Source organism: Globicephala melas, chromosome 11, assembly GCF_963455315.2.
Source record: "Globicephala melas chromosome 11, mGloMel1.2, whole genome shotgun sequence".
Lineage (NCBI taxonomy): Eukaryota > Metazoa > Chordata > Mammalia > Artiodactyla > Delphinidae > Globicephala > Globicephala melas.
The window spans coordinates 11,815,718-11,831,712 of NC_083324.2; the positions used below are offsets into that span (position 1 = coordinate 11,815,718).

General features: G+C 42.1%; 1 protein-coding gene across 3 annotated transcripts in view; it reads left to right on the top strand.

The window, feature by feature from the left end:
- Positions 1-15,995, top strand: part of SUMF1 (sulfatase modifying factor 1) — a 112,717-nt gene that overhangs the window by 44,994 nt on the left and 51,728 nt on the right. For all 3 annotated transcript variants that reach the window (XM_030867776.2, XM_030867779.3, XM_030867778.3), the window contains 3 exons: positions 9,652-9,734; positions 11,766-11,888; positions 12,643-12,757. In XM_030867776.2, coding sequence (XP_030723636.1) covers positions 9,652-9,734; positions 11,766-11,888; positions 12,643-12,757 — 321 coding nt within the window. The remainder of the gene's footprint in view (positions 1-9,651; positions 9,735-11,765; positions 11,889-12,642; positions 12,758-15,995) is intronic.

Consider the following 15,995-nt stretch of genomic DNA (forward strand, 5'->3'; position numbering starts at 1 on the left):
TGCTTTAGGATTTAATTTGAAATAAGCTGTCAGACTTGAGTACCTATCTATTTTCATGATGAATTTGTTTTTAGTCTTTATTTAAGCCTAGTTCTCAATTTTCTACATTTGTGTTAGGTGTTGAAGAAAGAGATTTTTACTCATTGTGTGCCTTCTATTCCATTTTATTCCTTTAGTTGCATTTGATTCTCATCCAGTTTTATTTATACTTCATGAATTTGAACAGATCTGTGATTTCTCATTGTTTCCTGGTGCCAGTTGAAAAATTCTCCCAGGCTCTTTTTATGGGGTAACTGTCATGTTTATACTGCGTTTCAAGAAATGTCCATCTTTTTAATTCTCTTGTGTAAATGCATTCAATTTTTAAAAGAACAGTTGTAAAGTCGTGAACTTGACATCTTTACACTTGAATGTGCATAATTACACAGTGCTCTTTTTCCTGTGCCGACTTCAATCTAGGCTGTGTGTGTATGAGAAGCATAATTTACCACTTGGCAAGAATAAAGGCACCTTTGCTGTCTTCCCCTTTTCTTTTCTTTAAGCTGTTACTACATGTATGGTTATGTCCCTAGGGAGAGGTGGGAAAAGATGTCTTTGCTCTCTGAAGTCCATTTCTCAAGGGGATATCAATACGCACAAGGATCCTATTTACATTGTAATTGGTTTCTGGCTGTCTGGTACAGCTGTTTCAACTTAAACCCAAGACAGTCACTATGGAGATGGTTGACTTGAAATAGGTCAAGTTAAGTCCTTTTCTCCCTGGATATGAGGGAGTGCTGTAACTCAGCTAGAAATGTGTCAGTTGAACAGAATATATGTAGATGGGCAACCACATTCCCCACCCCCCCAACACCCAAATTTCTCTTTTTAGGCTGAGGCTTGTCACATATGCTAGTCCGATCATGTTGCTGCTGTGAATCTGGAAACAACACACCTGAAGACTATTTCTGTTAAAGAAAAGGAATGAGAGATGTCATAATTTGCAACGTAACCTTGAATTAACTGGCTCATATGACTCTCAAAAGGTGCTTATTTCATAAGTTCCTAGACATAGTAGAATAGCATTTATTTTCAAGACATGACCAGGCGTTCAAGAACAGTTTTTAAAAACATGGAGTTGAGGGGGACCTTCAAGATGGCAGAGGAGTAAGACGTGGAGATCACCTTCCTCCCCACAAATATGTCAGAGATACATCTACATGTGGAACAACTCCTACAGAACATCTACTGAACGCTGGCAGAAGACCTCAGACCTCCCAAAAGGCAAGAAACTCCCCACGTGTCTGGGGAGGGCAAAAGAAAAATGAAAAAACAGACAAAAAACAGGGACAGGAGCTGCACCTCTGGGAGGGAGCTGTAAAGGAGGAAAAGCTTCCACACACTAGGAAGCCCCTTAACTGGTGGAGACGGGGGGTGGTGGGGTGGGGAGCTTCAGAGCCACGGAGCATAGTGCAGCAACAGGGGTGCAGAGGGCAAAGCGGAGAGATTCCCGCACAAAGGATCGGTGCCGACCAGCACTCACCAGACCGAGAGGCTTGTCTGCTTACCCACTGGGGCAGGTGGGGGCTGGGAGCTGAGGCTCATGCTTTGGAGGTCAAATCCCAGGGAGAGGACTGGGGTTGGCTGCATGAACACAGCCTGCAGGGGGCTAGTGCACCACAGCTAGCCGGGAGGGAGTCCGGGAAAAAGTCTGGAGCTGCTGAAGAGGCAAGAGACAGTTGTTTCCAGGTGCGTGAGAAGAGGGGATTCAGAGCACCACCTAAAGGAGCTCTGGAGACGGGCACGAGCCACAGCTATCAGCATGGACCCCAGAGACGGGCATGAAGTGCTAAGGCTGCTGTTGCAGCCAGCAAGCCTGTGTGCAAGCACAGGTTACTATCCACACCTCTCCTCCCGGGAGCCTGTGCAGCACACCACTGCCAGGGTCCCGGGATCCAGGGACAACTTCCCTGGGAGAACACACAGCGTACCTCAGGCTGTTGCAACATTATGGCAGTCTCTGCTGCCGCAGGCTTGCCCCACATTCCATACCCCTCGCTCACCCTGGTCTGAGTGAGCCAGAGCCCCCTAATCAGCTGCTCCTTTAACCCCAACCTGTCTGGGCAAAGAACAGACGCCCTCAGGTGACCTACATGCAGAGTTGAGGCCAAATCCAAAGCTGAACCCCAGGAGCTGTGCAAACAAAGAAGAGAAAGGGAAATCTCTCCCAGCAGCCTCAGGAGCAGCAGATTAAATCTCCACAATCAACTTGATGTACCCTACATCTGTGGAATATGTGAATAGACAACAAATCATCCCAACTTGCGGTGGTGGACTTTGGGAGCAACTGTGGACTTGTGGTTTGCTTTCTGCATCTAATTTGTTCCTGGTTTTATGTTTGTCTTAGTTTAGTATTTAGAGTTTATTATCATTGGTAGATTTGTTTATTGATTTGGTAGGTCTCTTATTTTTATATATACATATATATATATATTTTTTCCTTTTTCTCTTTTTGTGAGTGTGTATGTCTATGCTTATTTGTGTGATTTTGTCTGTGTAGCTTTTCTTTTACCATTTTTCCTAGCGTTCTGTCTGTCCTTTTTCTTTTTTTTTTTCCTAAGTATAGTTTTTAGCACTTGTTATTGGTGGATTTGTTTTTTGGTTTGGTTGCTCTCTTCTTTCTTTCTTGTGTTCTTTTTTTTATTACTTTTTAATTTTTTTATTTTTAATAATTTAAAAAATTTTAATTTTAATAACTTTACTTTATTTTTCTTTCTTTTTTTCTCCCTTTTCTTCTGAGCCATTTGGCTGACAGGAGCTTGGTGCTCTGGCCAGGTGTCAGGCCTGTGCCTCTGAGGTAGGAGAGCCGAGTTCAGGACACTGGTCTACCAGAGACCTCCCAGCTCCATGTAATATCAAACAGCAAAAGCTCTCCCAGAGATCTCCATCTCATGGCTAAGACCCAGCTCCCCTCAATAACCAGCAAGCTACAGTGCTGGACACCATCTGCCAAACAACTAGCAAGACAGGAACACAACCCCACCCGTTAGCAGAGAGGCTGCCTAAAATCATAATAAGGTCACAGACACCCCAAAACACACCACTGAACGTTGTACTGTCCAACAGAAAGACAAGATCCAGCCTCATCCACCAGAACACAGGCACTAGTCCCCTCCACCAGGAAGCCTACACAGCCCACTGAACCAACGTTAGCCACTGGGGGCGGACATAAAAAACAATGGGAACTATGAACCTGCAGCCTGCGAAAAGGAGACCCCAAACACAGTAAGTTAAGCAAAATGAGAAGACAGAGGAACACACAGCAGATGAAGGAGCAAGATAAAAACCCACCAGACCTAACAAATGAAGAGGAAATAGGCAGTCTACCTGAAAAAGAATTCAGAGTAATGATAGTAAAGATGATCCAAAATATTGGAAATAGAATGGAGAAAATACAAGAAATGTTTAATGACAATGTAGAAGAACTAAAGAGCAAACAAACAATGATGAACAACACAATAAATGAAATTAAAACTTCTCTAGAAGGAATCAGTAGCAGAATAACTGAGGGCGAAGAACGGATAAGTGACCTGGAAGATAAAATAATGGAAATAACTACTGCAGAGCAAAATAAAGAAAAAAGAATGAAAAGAAGTGAGGACAGTCTCAGAGACCTCTGGGACAACATTAAATGCACCAACATTCGAATTATAGGGGTCCCAGAAGAAGAAGAGAAAAAGAAAGGGACTGAGAAAATATTTGAAGAGATTATAGTTGAAAAGTTCCCTAATATGGGAAAGGAAGCAGTCAATCAAGTCCAGGACATGCAGAGAGTCCCATGCAGGGTAAATCCAAGGAGAAACACGCCAAGACACATATTAGTCAAACTATCAAACATTAAATACAAAGAAAAAATATTAAAAGCAGCAGGGAAAAACAACAAATAACATGCAAGAGAATCCCCATAATATTAACAGCTGATCTTTCAGCAGAAACTCTGCAAGCCAGAAGGGAGTGGCAGGACATATTTAAAGTGATGAAAGGGAAAAACCTACAAGCAAGATTACTCTACCGAGCAAGGATCTGATTCAGATTCGACGGAGAAATTGAAACCTTTACAGACAAGCAGAAGCTAAGAGAATTCAGCACCACCAAACCAGCTTTACAACAAATGCTAAAGGAACTACTCTAGGCAGGAAACACAAGAGAAGGAAGAAGACCTACAATAACAAACTGAAAACAATTAAGAAAATGGTAATAGGAACACACATGTCAGTAACTACCTTAAATGTAAATGGATTAAATGCTCCAACCAAAAGACATAGACTGGCTGAAGGGATACAAAAACAAGACCCATATATATGCTGTCTACAAGAGACCCACTTCAGACCTAGGGACACATTCAGACTGCAAGTGAGGGGATGGAAAAAGATATTCCATGCAAATGGAAAGCAAAAGAAAGCTGGAGAAGCAATTCTCATATCAGACAAAATACACTTTAAATTAAAGACTATTACAAGAGACAAAAAAGGACACTATATAATGATCAAGGGATCAATCCAAGAAGAAGATATAACAACTGTAAATATTTATGCATCCAACATAGGAGCACCTCAATACATAAGGCAAATACTAACAGCCATAAAAGGGGAAATCAAAAGTAATACAATCATAATACTGGGGGACTTTAACACCCCACTTTCACCAATGGACAGCTCATCCAAAATGAACATCAATAAGGAAACACAAGCTTTAAATGATACATTAAACAAGATGGACTTAATTGATATTTATAGGACATTCCATCCAAAAACAACAGAACACACTTTCTTCTCAAGTGTTCATGGAACATGCTCCAGGATAGGTCATATCTTGGGTCACAAATTAAGCCTTGGTAAATTTAAGAAAACTGAAGTTATATCAAGTATCTTTTCCGTCCACAACACTATGAAACTAGATATCAATTACAGGAAAAAAATCTGTACAAAACACAAACACATGGAGGCTAAACAATACACTACTTAATAACCAAGATATCACTGAAGAAATCAAAGAGGAAATCGGACAATACCTAGAAACAAATGACAATGGAAACACGATGGCCCAAAACCTATGGGATGCAGCAAAGGCAGTTCTAAGAGGGAAGTTTATAGCAATACAATCCTACCTGCTTTTGCACAGCTAAGGAAAACGTAAACAAGGAGAAACGGCAACCCTCAGAATGGGAGAAAATATTTGCAAATGAAGCAACTGACAGAGGATTAATGTCCGAAATTTACAAGCAGCTCATGTAGCTCCATATCAAAAAAAAAACAACCCAATCCAAAAATGGGCAGAAGACCTAAACAGACATTTCTCCAAAGAAGATGTACAGATTGCCAACAAACACATGAAAGGATGCTCAACATCACTAATCATTAGAGAAATGCAAACCAAAACTACAATGAGATATCACGTCACACTGGTCAGAATGGCCATCATCAAAAAATCTAGAAACAATAAATGCCGGAGAGGGTGTGGAGAAAAGGGAACCGTCTTGCACTGTTGGTGGGAATGTAAATTGATACAGCCACTGTGGAGAACAGTATGGAGGTTCCTTAAAAAACTAAAAATAGAACTACCATATGACCCACCAATCCCACTACTGGGCATATACCCTCAGAAAACCATAATTCAAAAAGAGTCATGTACCACAGTGTTCATTGCAGCTCTATTTACAATAGCCAGGATATGTAAGCAATCTAAGTGTCCATCAACAGATGAATGGATAAAGAAGATGTGGCCCATATATACAATGGAATATTACTCGGCCATAAAAAGAAACGAAATTGAGTTATTTGTAGTGAGGTGGATGGACGTTGAGTCTGTCATACAGAGTGAAGTAAGTCAGAAAGAGAAAAACAAATACCTTATGCTAACACGTGTATTTGGAATCTAAAAAAGAAAATGGTTCTGAAGAACCTATGGGCAGGACAGGAATAAAGACACAAATGTAGAGAATGAACTTGAGGACAGGGGGAGGGGAAACGGTAAGCTGGGACGAAGTGAGAGAGTGGCATGGACATTATACACTACCAAATGTAAAATAGATGGCTAGTGGGAAGTAGCCACATAGCACTGGGAGATCAGCTCGGTGCTTTGTGACCTCCTAGTGGTGGGATAGGGAGGGTGGGAGGGAGACTCAAGAGGGAGGAGATATTGGGATATATGTTTATGTATAGCTGATTCACTTTGTTATAAAGCAGAAACTAACACACCATTGTAAAGCAATTATACTCAAAGATGCTAATAAATAAATAAATAAATAAATAAAAACATGGAGTTAACAGTGATATTTGGAAGAAGGCACCTGGTGACACTTGATGGGATTTGCCATTAGTTTGGCCAGAAAGCATGGCTTTCCCAGGAAAACTTGGCTATGTTCTGTTGTGGGTGACTTTGATTACTTACCTTTCCTTCTTCATGTGTCCTATGTGGAAATGGTTCCTGACTCTGCATCTGACCATTACAATGGGGACTTACAGTCTTTCTGACAGGTGGCGATGCCGTTAGGTTCCCTTATAGGACCCGTAGCTTTGTCTTGTTTGGGGCATGGTGAATATGGGTACAGTTTTGGTTGTCATAGTTGGGTTGCGGGTAGGATGTTACTGGTATCTAGTGGGGAGGGGTCTGCGATGCGGCTGAGCATCCTACAACGCACGGGACAGCACCCCTCCAACAAGGAATTATGTGGCCTAATAAGTCAGTAGTGCTGCGGTGGTCTGTTTTCGATGGGTTGCTAAGAAATGTGAAAGATTTCATTCAAGAGTGATAGTGGGAGAAATGAAAAGCAGATATCTAGAAGGAGAGGCAAGTGTGTGTATATGACAGGGAGGAAGTTGAGTAGGAGCTATAGAAGTGATGTGTGTAAGGTGGTACCCGGACCCACCAATTTGAGTTTTGTAGATATTTTTGGAAGAAAATAAAATGCCTAGGTTCACACTTTGTACCCTGCTTTGTGTAGTTAACCATGTAAGATAAATATGTGCAATAAATAATTGAAAAACTCTCAATATACCGACTGTCTTAAGTCATACTCAGAGGATTCTGGGAGTTGAAGATCCCCTTTAGGAATTAGGCTTAGCTCCAGGCAGATAGTAGGTGCTCAGTAAATATTTGCAACCAGAGTGAGTTAAGGGGAAGAGGAGAGGGAAAGGGAATGGACTCAGAGGCCACTGGAGCAGCTGCCCTGGGTCTACCGCACACAAGCCAACTCCATGGAAGTTCCCTGTTGAAGAAGGTTGGGAACCGTGGAGGACTTCTGCCATTAAGGCTTGTGTTCAGCTGTCTTTACTAAAGCTGTGCCTGTGTCTACCCTGGGATCCAGCAGTTCCACTCCACAGCATGCAATCAGCAGAAATGCTTATGCATATTTACTACGTCATGAGCTTTCAAGAATGTTCACAGAAGTAGTACCAGTCATAGTAGCCAAACTGGAAGCTACCCAAATGCCCATCAGTAATAGAATAGATAAATAAATCTATTTTAAAAATTGCTAATGGACTTGAGGACATGGGGAGGGGAAAGGGTAAGCTGGGATGAAGTGAGAGAGTGGCATGGACATATATACACTACCAAATGTAAAACTGATAGCTAGTGGGAAGCAGCCGCATAGCACAGGGAGAGCCGCTCGGTGCTTTGTGTCCACCTAGAGGGGTGGGATAGGGAGGGTGGGAGGGAGACGCAAGGGGGAGGAGATATGGGGATATATGTATATGTATAGCTGATTCACTTTGTTATACAGCAGAAACTAACACACCATTGTGTTAGCAATTATACTCCAATAAAGATGTTAAAAAAATTGCTAATGATGAAATATTTCAAAGCACAATAGGGTATAAGAAAAATAGGCATTCTAGTTCCTACCACCCAGATTTAACAAAGGTTAACATTTTTCCTGTTTGTTTTTTTTTCTTCTCTTTTTTTAAAATTTTTTATTTTTTATTTGAGAAATAGAACCTTCTGGTGGCCTTAGTGTTGGGGGTAGGGTAGAGGTGGGTGAGTGATGTAAAGATACTGGAATGTAAGAGTGGGATGACCTGGGCTTTCTCTGCAGGTCTTCCCTTGACATGGAATGAGTTACCTGTCACTGGCACCTAAACATCAAGCAGAGTAGTCAGCGAGAACATCTCCCCATTAAAGATTCCGCAGTACTACAGAAGGAATAGGAAGAAGCCATGCCGTTCACCTCTCCTGCTCTCTGAAAAATAAAACACTTTGCAGTAGTGTCCTTTAAGGACACAATGCCTCTTTCGTTGAAATATAAAAGAATTTGGCTTTTTCCATCAAATTGTGATTGGAATACCATGAATGTTTTGATTGCGCTGATGTGAAAAAAGAACAAGACAGGGTTTGGTGTTTTCAGTGATTGCTGTAATTGTTAGCAGGAACACATTCCCCCTTCTCTTCCACTAAGGCTGGCTCATCAGGACGCAGAGGATTGAGAGTAACATTGTCATGGGGATAACCTTGAGTCTGCTCTGGTTTATATTAGAAGAAACATTTGCAAACTTCTTTACTTAGTATTAGCATCATTGATGATGGTAATTTTTTTGTAACTCTCTTCCTGTCATGAGGCCCCTAGTTGAGACTGGTTCCCTTTACTGAGTGCTTGCTAAGTGCTAGGCATAGTCCTAAGCCCTGTGTGTATGTTCTGTTTCCTCCTTGTAATAACCCCTGAGGTAGGCATTGTTACTGTCTTCACCTACAAATGAGAAAACAGGTGTGGGGAGGTTGATTAGGTTACCAGGGGTCACCGTAGGAGTGGCAGAGCCATGAGTCACATCTCATTTTGCCTGACTCCAAAGCCACGTTCTCAATCAATCACTAAATGAGGGCCACTTGATTTTGGTATTTGGGTTAACAGAACTGTAAAGTAGGAGGTAAGGTTCTGGGAACAGGATCTGGGCTGACCACTTCCCAGTCCTATCTAATGCAGCCTCCTTTGAGTCTGAGGTAGGTGAGGCAGGCGGGCCTGCTCCCATTTCACAGATGAGGACTCTGGGGCCAGGCAAGCAGTGAACTTGCCCAGAGCCATACAACTATTGTTGGGCTGGAGATTAACCAGGGTCTTTTGAAAACACACTCCAGCTCTTTATGCTATGCTTCAGCTTGGTCTCTGGCTACCTCGGTTGACCTTCAGCCCGGCACTTAACTATAAGATTAATGCTGTTTCACCATCTTTTAAATAGGAGGAGTACTACCTGTCTCACTTGTTAGAGATTATAGAGGGTTAGCTAGCAGTGTGTCTTTTAAAATTCTTGGAGACACACACCATTTAGATACGTATTTATTTAATCACTGTGGTGCTTTATGATGGGAGATAATGCTTTTGTTTTTTTTGGCCACAGCGTGTGGCTTGCTGGATCTTAGTTCCCCAACCAGGGACTGAACCTGGACCACAGCAGTGAAACATCGAGTCCTAACCAGTGGACCGCCAGAGAATTCCCGAGATAATGCTTATTTGTTAGATTTAGTTACATATAAATCTTTATTTTTGATATTCTGGTAAAGTTATTTGGTAAGTCAACTGGAAGTTGAAGACCTTAAGAGAGATATTTTTCTGCAGAGACTGAGTCAGTGTTTTTCTAGAGGCATCATAGCTAACCTCAGCTTATTCTGGGTTGCTTTGAGGTGGCAGCTGCTCCCTGGTGGTTACCTGTTAAAGGCGCTAACTGGAGACACCCAGAAGGGCCCGACTCTACTGTCCTGCACAGGTGAGGCTGGTGGGTCTTTCCCCAGATGACATGTTTCATTCCAAAATAGGTTCCTATGCTGTTGAAAAGAAACTCAGTGGCCGTCTTGTATAAAAGAGTGAGTATGAAAAACTCTACTGACTTGGTCGGTAGGAAAATAGGATGGCAGGAAATACTGTATGTACAGACCCAAACATAGCACCTAGCTCACAGAGAGCTCTTAATAAGTGGCCTTCCTCCTCCCTCATTTGGCCTGTCAGAGGGTTCCCTCTTGGAGATTTTTTCCCCCTTTGACAGGCCTATTACAAATCTCATGACATGTTTAACCTTTACAACTTGTCTGTTTGCTCTCCCTCATGAGTGGGTCATTGAGAGGAAGGAGACCATCTGTCTTACAGATAAGTGGTGGTGTCCTGCCAGGTGGCCGCGGTAGAAGCTCATCCCTTGGGTTTAGGACTCATGTTGTCTCCAGTCCTGGACTGACATACTTTGAAGCCACCGTCTGACCGAAAAACCACAGAGCTGCAAGTCGGTCAGCAAGTCTCCAGGGTGGCAAAGAAATAATTATCTCAAGCAAAAATGGATACCACTTTAAGCCCTGAAGACGCAGAAAGGTTTGGGTCAGGACTCAGCATCTCAACAGCCCAAGAAAACTGTTCTCCTAACCCAATTTTTCAGATGGGATTTTCGAGCTTCTATTTTTGACAACATTCCCGGTTATTGACCTCATTGTCAGGAATCTGGAAGTGCATGAAGTTCAGCTTTAGGGATATAGCCCCTTGAAAACATCAGAAATCTTTCAAAGCCTGAGGTGGTAGCCTCTGTGGTAGAAATAGGCCATGAGGTGGAAAGTTGTAGGATTCTTGGGTACCTCAGGTTGACGGCCTCTTAGGTCCCAATTATTATCTTCTTTCCTGAATTTAATAGTAGAAGAAAAAGTGAAGGGTAGAAGGAAAAGTGAGAGTGGAATGTATTATATCCACTGAGTGAGTCCTTCTTCTGAGAAAAGTGCATGTCTTAATATCAGTGTTGAAAACAGTGACTGGCATGTAATAGGTACTCAATAAACGCTTTTAAAGAATAAGTGAAAGTTGTGTAATTACTGTAGGGAATTCAAAGATGCTTAAGAAATAGCCTAGGAATGTAGAGTCCACCTGAGAAAGAGTGAGCAGGGAATTAAAGTTATCTGGTGCTGGGTAAATATGTTTATCCCCTTACTCTCAAACTTTCCCCCTAACCTTCCCTACCCCTCTATACTTTTAGAAAAAATAAAGATTTATTTGGAATCTGCTAGATTCCTCACTTGCTAGAGTGAGGCACATATAGCTGACTCATCTGTAGCAGAAAGAGACAAAGTTTAAGGCCAAGTATCACAGATTGGATTCTCTGGAAACAGATGCTTAGATAGAGCTTGGTGTGAAGAATATTTGTATAAGGGGATCCACACCTGTGGAAGGGATGGGGAGGAAACAGGATTGGGCAGAGGGAGAAGCCAAGACTACAGTGCAGGTCCAGGACATCCCACCCAGTCCTTGGGGCTCTGGGGTATAAATGACACGTAGGATTTAGCTATGGTGAACTCACACGGCTGCGCCTTTATGCCCCTGCCGTGGTTGGTCCTCGCTGACTGTAAGGCGGCTCTTTGCAGCTCTCCTAAAGGAGCCGAGAGCTGGAAGCTTCTGCTGATGCCACGCCCAGCAGCTGGAAAATCATTCCTTCCTCATAGGGGGATCTGACTGGTGCGTCTCCACACCTACTGCACCAAGTGAGATTCTCTGGGGGTCCAGGCCTGCATGCAAAGTGAAGAAATGTTTTGAGTCTTGTTCCAAGCGGGATCATAACCTCTTTGGGAGCCTTGGATGTCAGAAACCCGTGGTCGAGGGTGACAGATGTGACCCGGCTGGGGCTGGATTTGGGGAACAGGCTCACCTCAGCATCACAGATTGAGGTGAAGGTGCTGATGGGCACTTTGCTGAAGCCGGTCCTGCCGGTTCCTGTTCCTGTTCCTGTTCTGGTTCCTGCCCTGCTCACTCTGCTCTCGCTGTTCCCCAGGCCAGATCACCCGGTTCTTCACGTCTCCTGGAACGATGCCGTCGCCTACTGCACATGGGCCGGGAAGCGGTTGCCCACGGAAGCTGAGTGGGAGTACAGCTGTCGAGGAGGCCTGCAAAATAGGTACTTGGAGGGTCTCGTCTTTGCCTAACAGTATGTGGACCTTTTTCTAAATATACGGAACTTACTTTGGCTGGACAGTTGGTTTAAAACCACAGCCAGATCGCAGCTTACTCCTGCTGGGCTTTCTTCCTGCCCGTGAAGTTACTTAGGAAACATGGATGCAGGGATCACCACCCCCTGACAGTCTCCCAAAGCCATGTGTGTGGTGAGGTGGGCTACGGCAATTGAGCCGCCATCCCCGTGTCACATAGTCCTCCTTAGAGCCTCCTGGCAGGCTGCCTTGCTTTTTGGATTTTCTTATTTTAGGCATCTCCTGAAGCAGCAATATATCTTTTGCTTCCAGAGCCATGAGACAGAAAACTCATGTTTGGGTCACATCTAGGAAAGGTTCCTTAAAATAACGAAGGCTTTATAAAAAAGTGCGGTGTGATGTTGCCTGATCATGCTTCCATATAAGTCCAGGATGATGTCTGCTTTCCCAGCCTCCTATAAGCCCTTCTTTTAGTTCTGTGATTTATTTCAGGCCTCCTGAGTCCTCGGGAGAGACCAAGGTTGTTGTGAACTTGACATGAACTGGTTGTGCGGAAGTTAAAAAAAAATCCTGATTAAAAGCTTTATGTTTTTTTTTTTTTTTAAAAATAGCTCACTCGGAACAAGCAAGCAATGTTCTCTCTTTCACTGCCTTCCTCCTCTTGACTTTCGTCCAGAAGCCTGTGTCTGTTTGACAGGCTGATGCCTGTGTCTCTTCTGACAGACTCTTCCCCTGGGGCAACAGACTGCAGCCGAAGGGCCAACATTATGCCAACATTTGGCAGGGCGAGTTTCCTGTGACCAACACCGGAGAGGACGGCTTTCGAGGGACTGCGCCTGTGAGTAGCGAGGCTTGTGACGGATGGCGGCGGCTGCAGCGCACCGAGAAACCACCAGCAATGAGTGAAAGCGCTGCTCGCTCTCTGCCCCACGTGCTGCCCCCTTCCTGCCTCCGTCCACCACCGCACGTAGCAAATACTAATAATTAACCAGACGTTCTTTTTCTGTAACACCTTTTTCCTTCTGATTCCATAACACTTGTTGTGGAAACTTTGAAAAAACAAGAAGTGTACAGAGGAGAAAATTGAAAGGATCTGGAATCCTACCCCCCAGAGATAGGTAACCCCTGTTAACGTTTAGGTGCATTTCCCCCCATTCGTCTCCTATGTTGATGATGCTCCTAATGGCTAGTAGTTAGTGAGCACTTGCAGAGTGCCAGGCGTGTTGCTGAGCCATTTGCATGAATTATCTCATTTAATGTCTCTTCAGCTCTGTAAGGTAGGTACTGTTATCCCCATTTTCCAGGTGAGCATTCTGAGGCACACAGAGGTTAACTAACTTGCCCAAGGTTATACAGCTGGAAAGCAGCACAGCTGGGATTTGAACCAGGTCGGTTTGTTTTCAAAGGCCATGCTCTTAACTACCATAGATGCCAGCATAAATGTTTCTGGTGTATATGTGCCTATATATTTTTTACATATTGCTTTTGGGTCATACTATAATATTTAAAATCCTACTGTTTTTCCCTGTGTAATATCAGCAACATTTTATCTGTCATTAGCAGTTCTTCACAAATACATGTCTTTTAGCAGCTGGATAACTTGTCATTTGAATGAACCCTAATTTATTTACCTCTTATTTTTGCAAATTTATATCTGTTTTTCTGCTAAACAACAATGAACATCTTATGCATAGATATTAAATTGTATCTCTGATGATTTTTTAAAACATTATTTTTTTTTTTTTTTCCACTCTCACCACTTTTATTCAGTATAGTACTGGAGGCCCTAGCTAGAGTGATTAGGCAAGAAACAGAAATAAAGAAACATCTAAATTAGAAAGGAAGAAGTAAAACTATCACTCTTTGCAGATGACATGATATTATATGTAGAAAACCCTAAAGATTCCACCAAAAAAACTGTTAGAACTAATAAATGAATTCAGTAAGGTTGCAGGATACAAAATCAGTATACAAAAATCTGTTGCATTTCTACACACTCATAATGAACTATCAGAAAGGATAATAAGAAAACAATGCCATTTACAATTGCATAAAAATAAAACATTATTATTGGAATATAGTTGATTTACAATGTTGTGTTAGTTTCTGCTATACAGCAGAGTGAATCAATTATACATATACATATATCCACTCTTTTTTAGATTTGTTTTCCACGTAGGTCATTACAGAGTATTGAGAAGAGTTCCCTGTGCTATACAGTAGGTCCTTATTAGTCTGATGATTTTTTAAAAGATAGATTCCTAACAGTGAAATTAGTGAGTCAAAGACTAGAAAACTTTCTTCATAAGGGTTTCAGATATATAACCAAACTCTTTTCCAGACTGTGTATCACAAGTTTCCCTCCATGAGTGTTCCTTTCTTTCTGCTCTTTTGTCAGCAAAACCATACATTAATGAAGCAATGTTAAAAGCATTTCGTTTTCTCTCTCTTTTTTTTTAAACATCTTTATTGGAGTATAATTGCTTTACAATGGTGTGTTAGTTTCTGCTTTATAACATAGTGAATCAGCTATACATTTACATATATCCCCATATCACCTCCCTCTTGCATCTCTCTCCCACCCTCCCTATCCCACCCCTCTAGGTGGACACAAAGCACTGAGCTGATCTCCCTGTGCTATGTGGCTGCTTCCCACTAGCCATCTGTTTTACATTTGGTAGTATATATAAATCCATGCCACTCTCTCACTTCGTCACAGTTTACCCTTTCCCCTCCCCATGTCCTCAAGTCCATTCTCTACGTCTGCGTCTTTATTCCAGTACTGCCCCTCGGTTTTTCAGAACCTTTTTTTTTTTTTAGATTCCATATATATATATGTTAGCATACGGTATTTGTCTTTCTCTTTCTGACTTACTTCACTTTGTATGACAGACTCTAGGTCCATCCACCTCATTACAAATAGCTCAATTTCGTTTCTTTTTATGGCTGAGTAATATTCCATTGTATATATGTGCCACATCTTCTTTATCCGTTCATCTGTCGATGGACACTTAGGTTGTTTCCATCTCCGGGCTATTTTAAATAGAGCTGCAATGAACATTGTGGTACATGACTCTTTTTGAATTATGGTTTTCTCAGGGTATATGCCCAGGAGTGGGATTGCTGGGTCGTATGGTAGTTGTATTTGTAGTTTTTAAAGGAACCTCCTTACTGTTCTCCGTAGTGGCTGTACCAGTTCACATTCCCACCAGCAGTGCAAGAGGGTTCCCTTTTCTCCACACCCTCTCCAGCATTTATTGTTTCTAGATTTTTTGATGATGGCCATTCTGACTGTTGTGAGATGATATCTCATTGTAGTTTTGATTTGCATTTCGCTAATGATTAATGATGTTGAGCATTCTTTCATGTGTTTGTTGGCAGTCTGTATATCTTCTTTGGAGAAATGTCTATTTAGGTCTTCTGCCCATTTTTGGATTGGGTTGTTTGTTTTTTTGTTATTGAGCTGCATGAGCTGCTTATAAATTTTGGAAATTAATCCTTTGTCAGTTGCTTCATTTGAAAATATTTTCTCCCATTCTGAGGGTTGTCTTTTGGTCTTGTTAATGGTTTCCTTTGCTGTGCAAAAGCTTTGAAGTTTCATTAGGTCCCATTTGTTTATTTTTGTTTTTATTTCCATTTCTCTAGGAGGTGGGTCAAAAAGGATCTTGTTGTGATTTATGTCATAGGGTGTTCTGCCTATATTTTCCTCTAAGAGTTTGATAGTTTCTGGCCTTAAATTTAGGTCTTTAATCCATTTTGAGCTTATTTTTGTGTATGGTGTTAGGGAGTGATCTAATCTCATACTTTTACATGTACCTGTCCAGTTTTCCCAGCACCACTTATTGAAGAGGCTGTCCTTTCTCCACTGTACATTCCTGCCTCCTTTATCAAAGATAAGGTGACCATATGTGTGTGGGTTTATCTCTGGGCTTTCTAGCCTGTTCCATTGATCTATCTTTCTGTTTTTGTGCCAGTACCATACTGTCTTGATTACTGTAGCTGTGTAGTATAGTCTGAAGTCCGGGAACCTGATTCCTCCAGCTCCGTTTTTCGTTCTCAAGATTGCTTTGGCTATT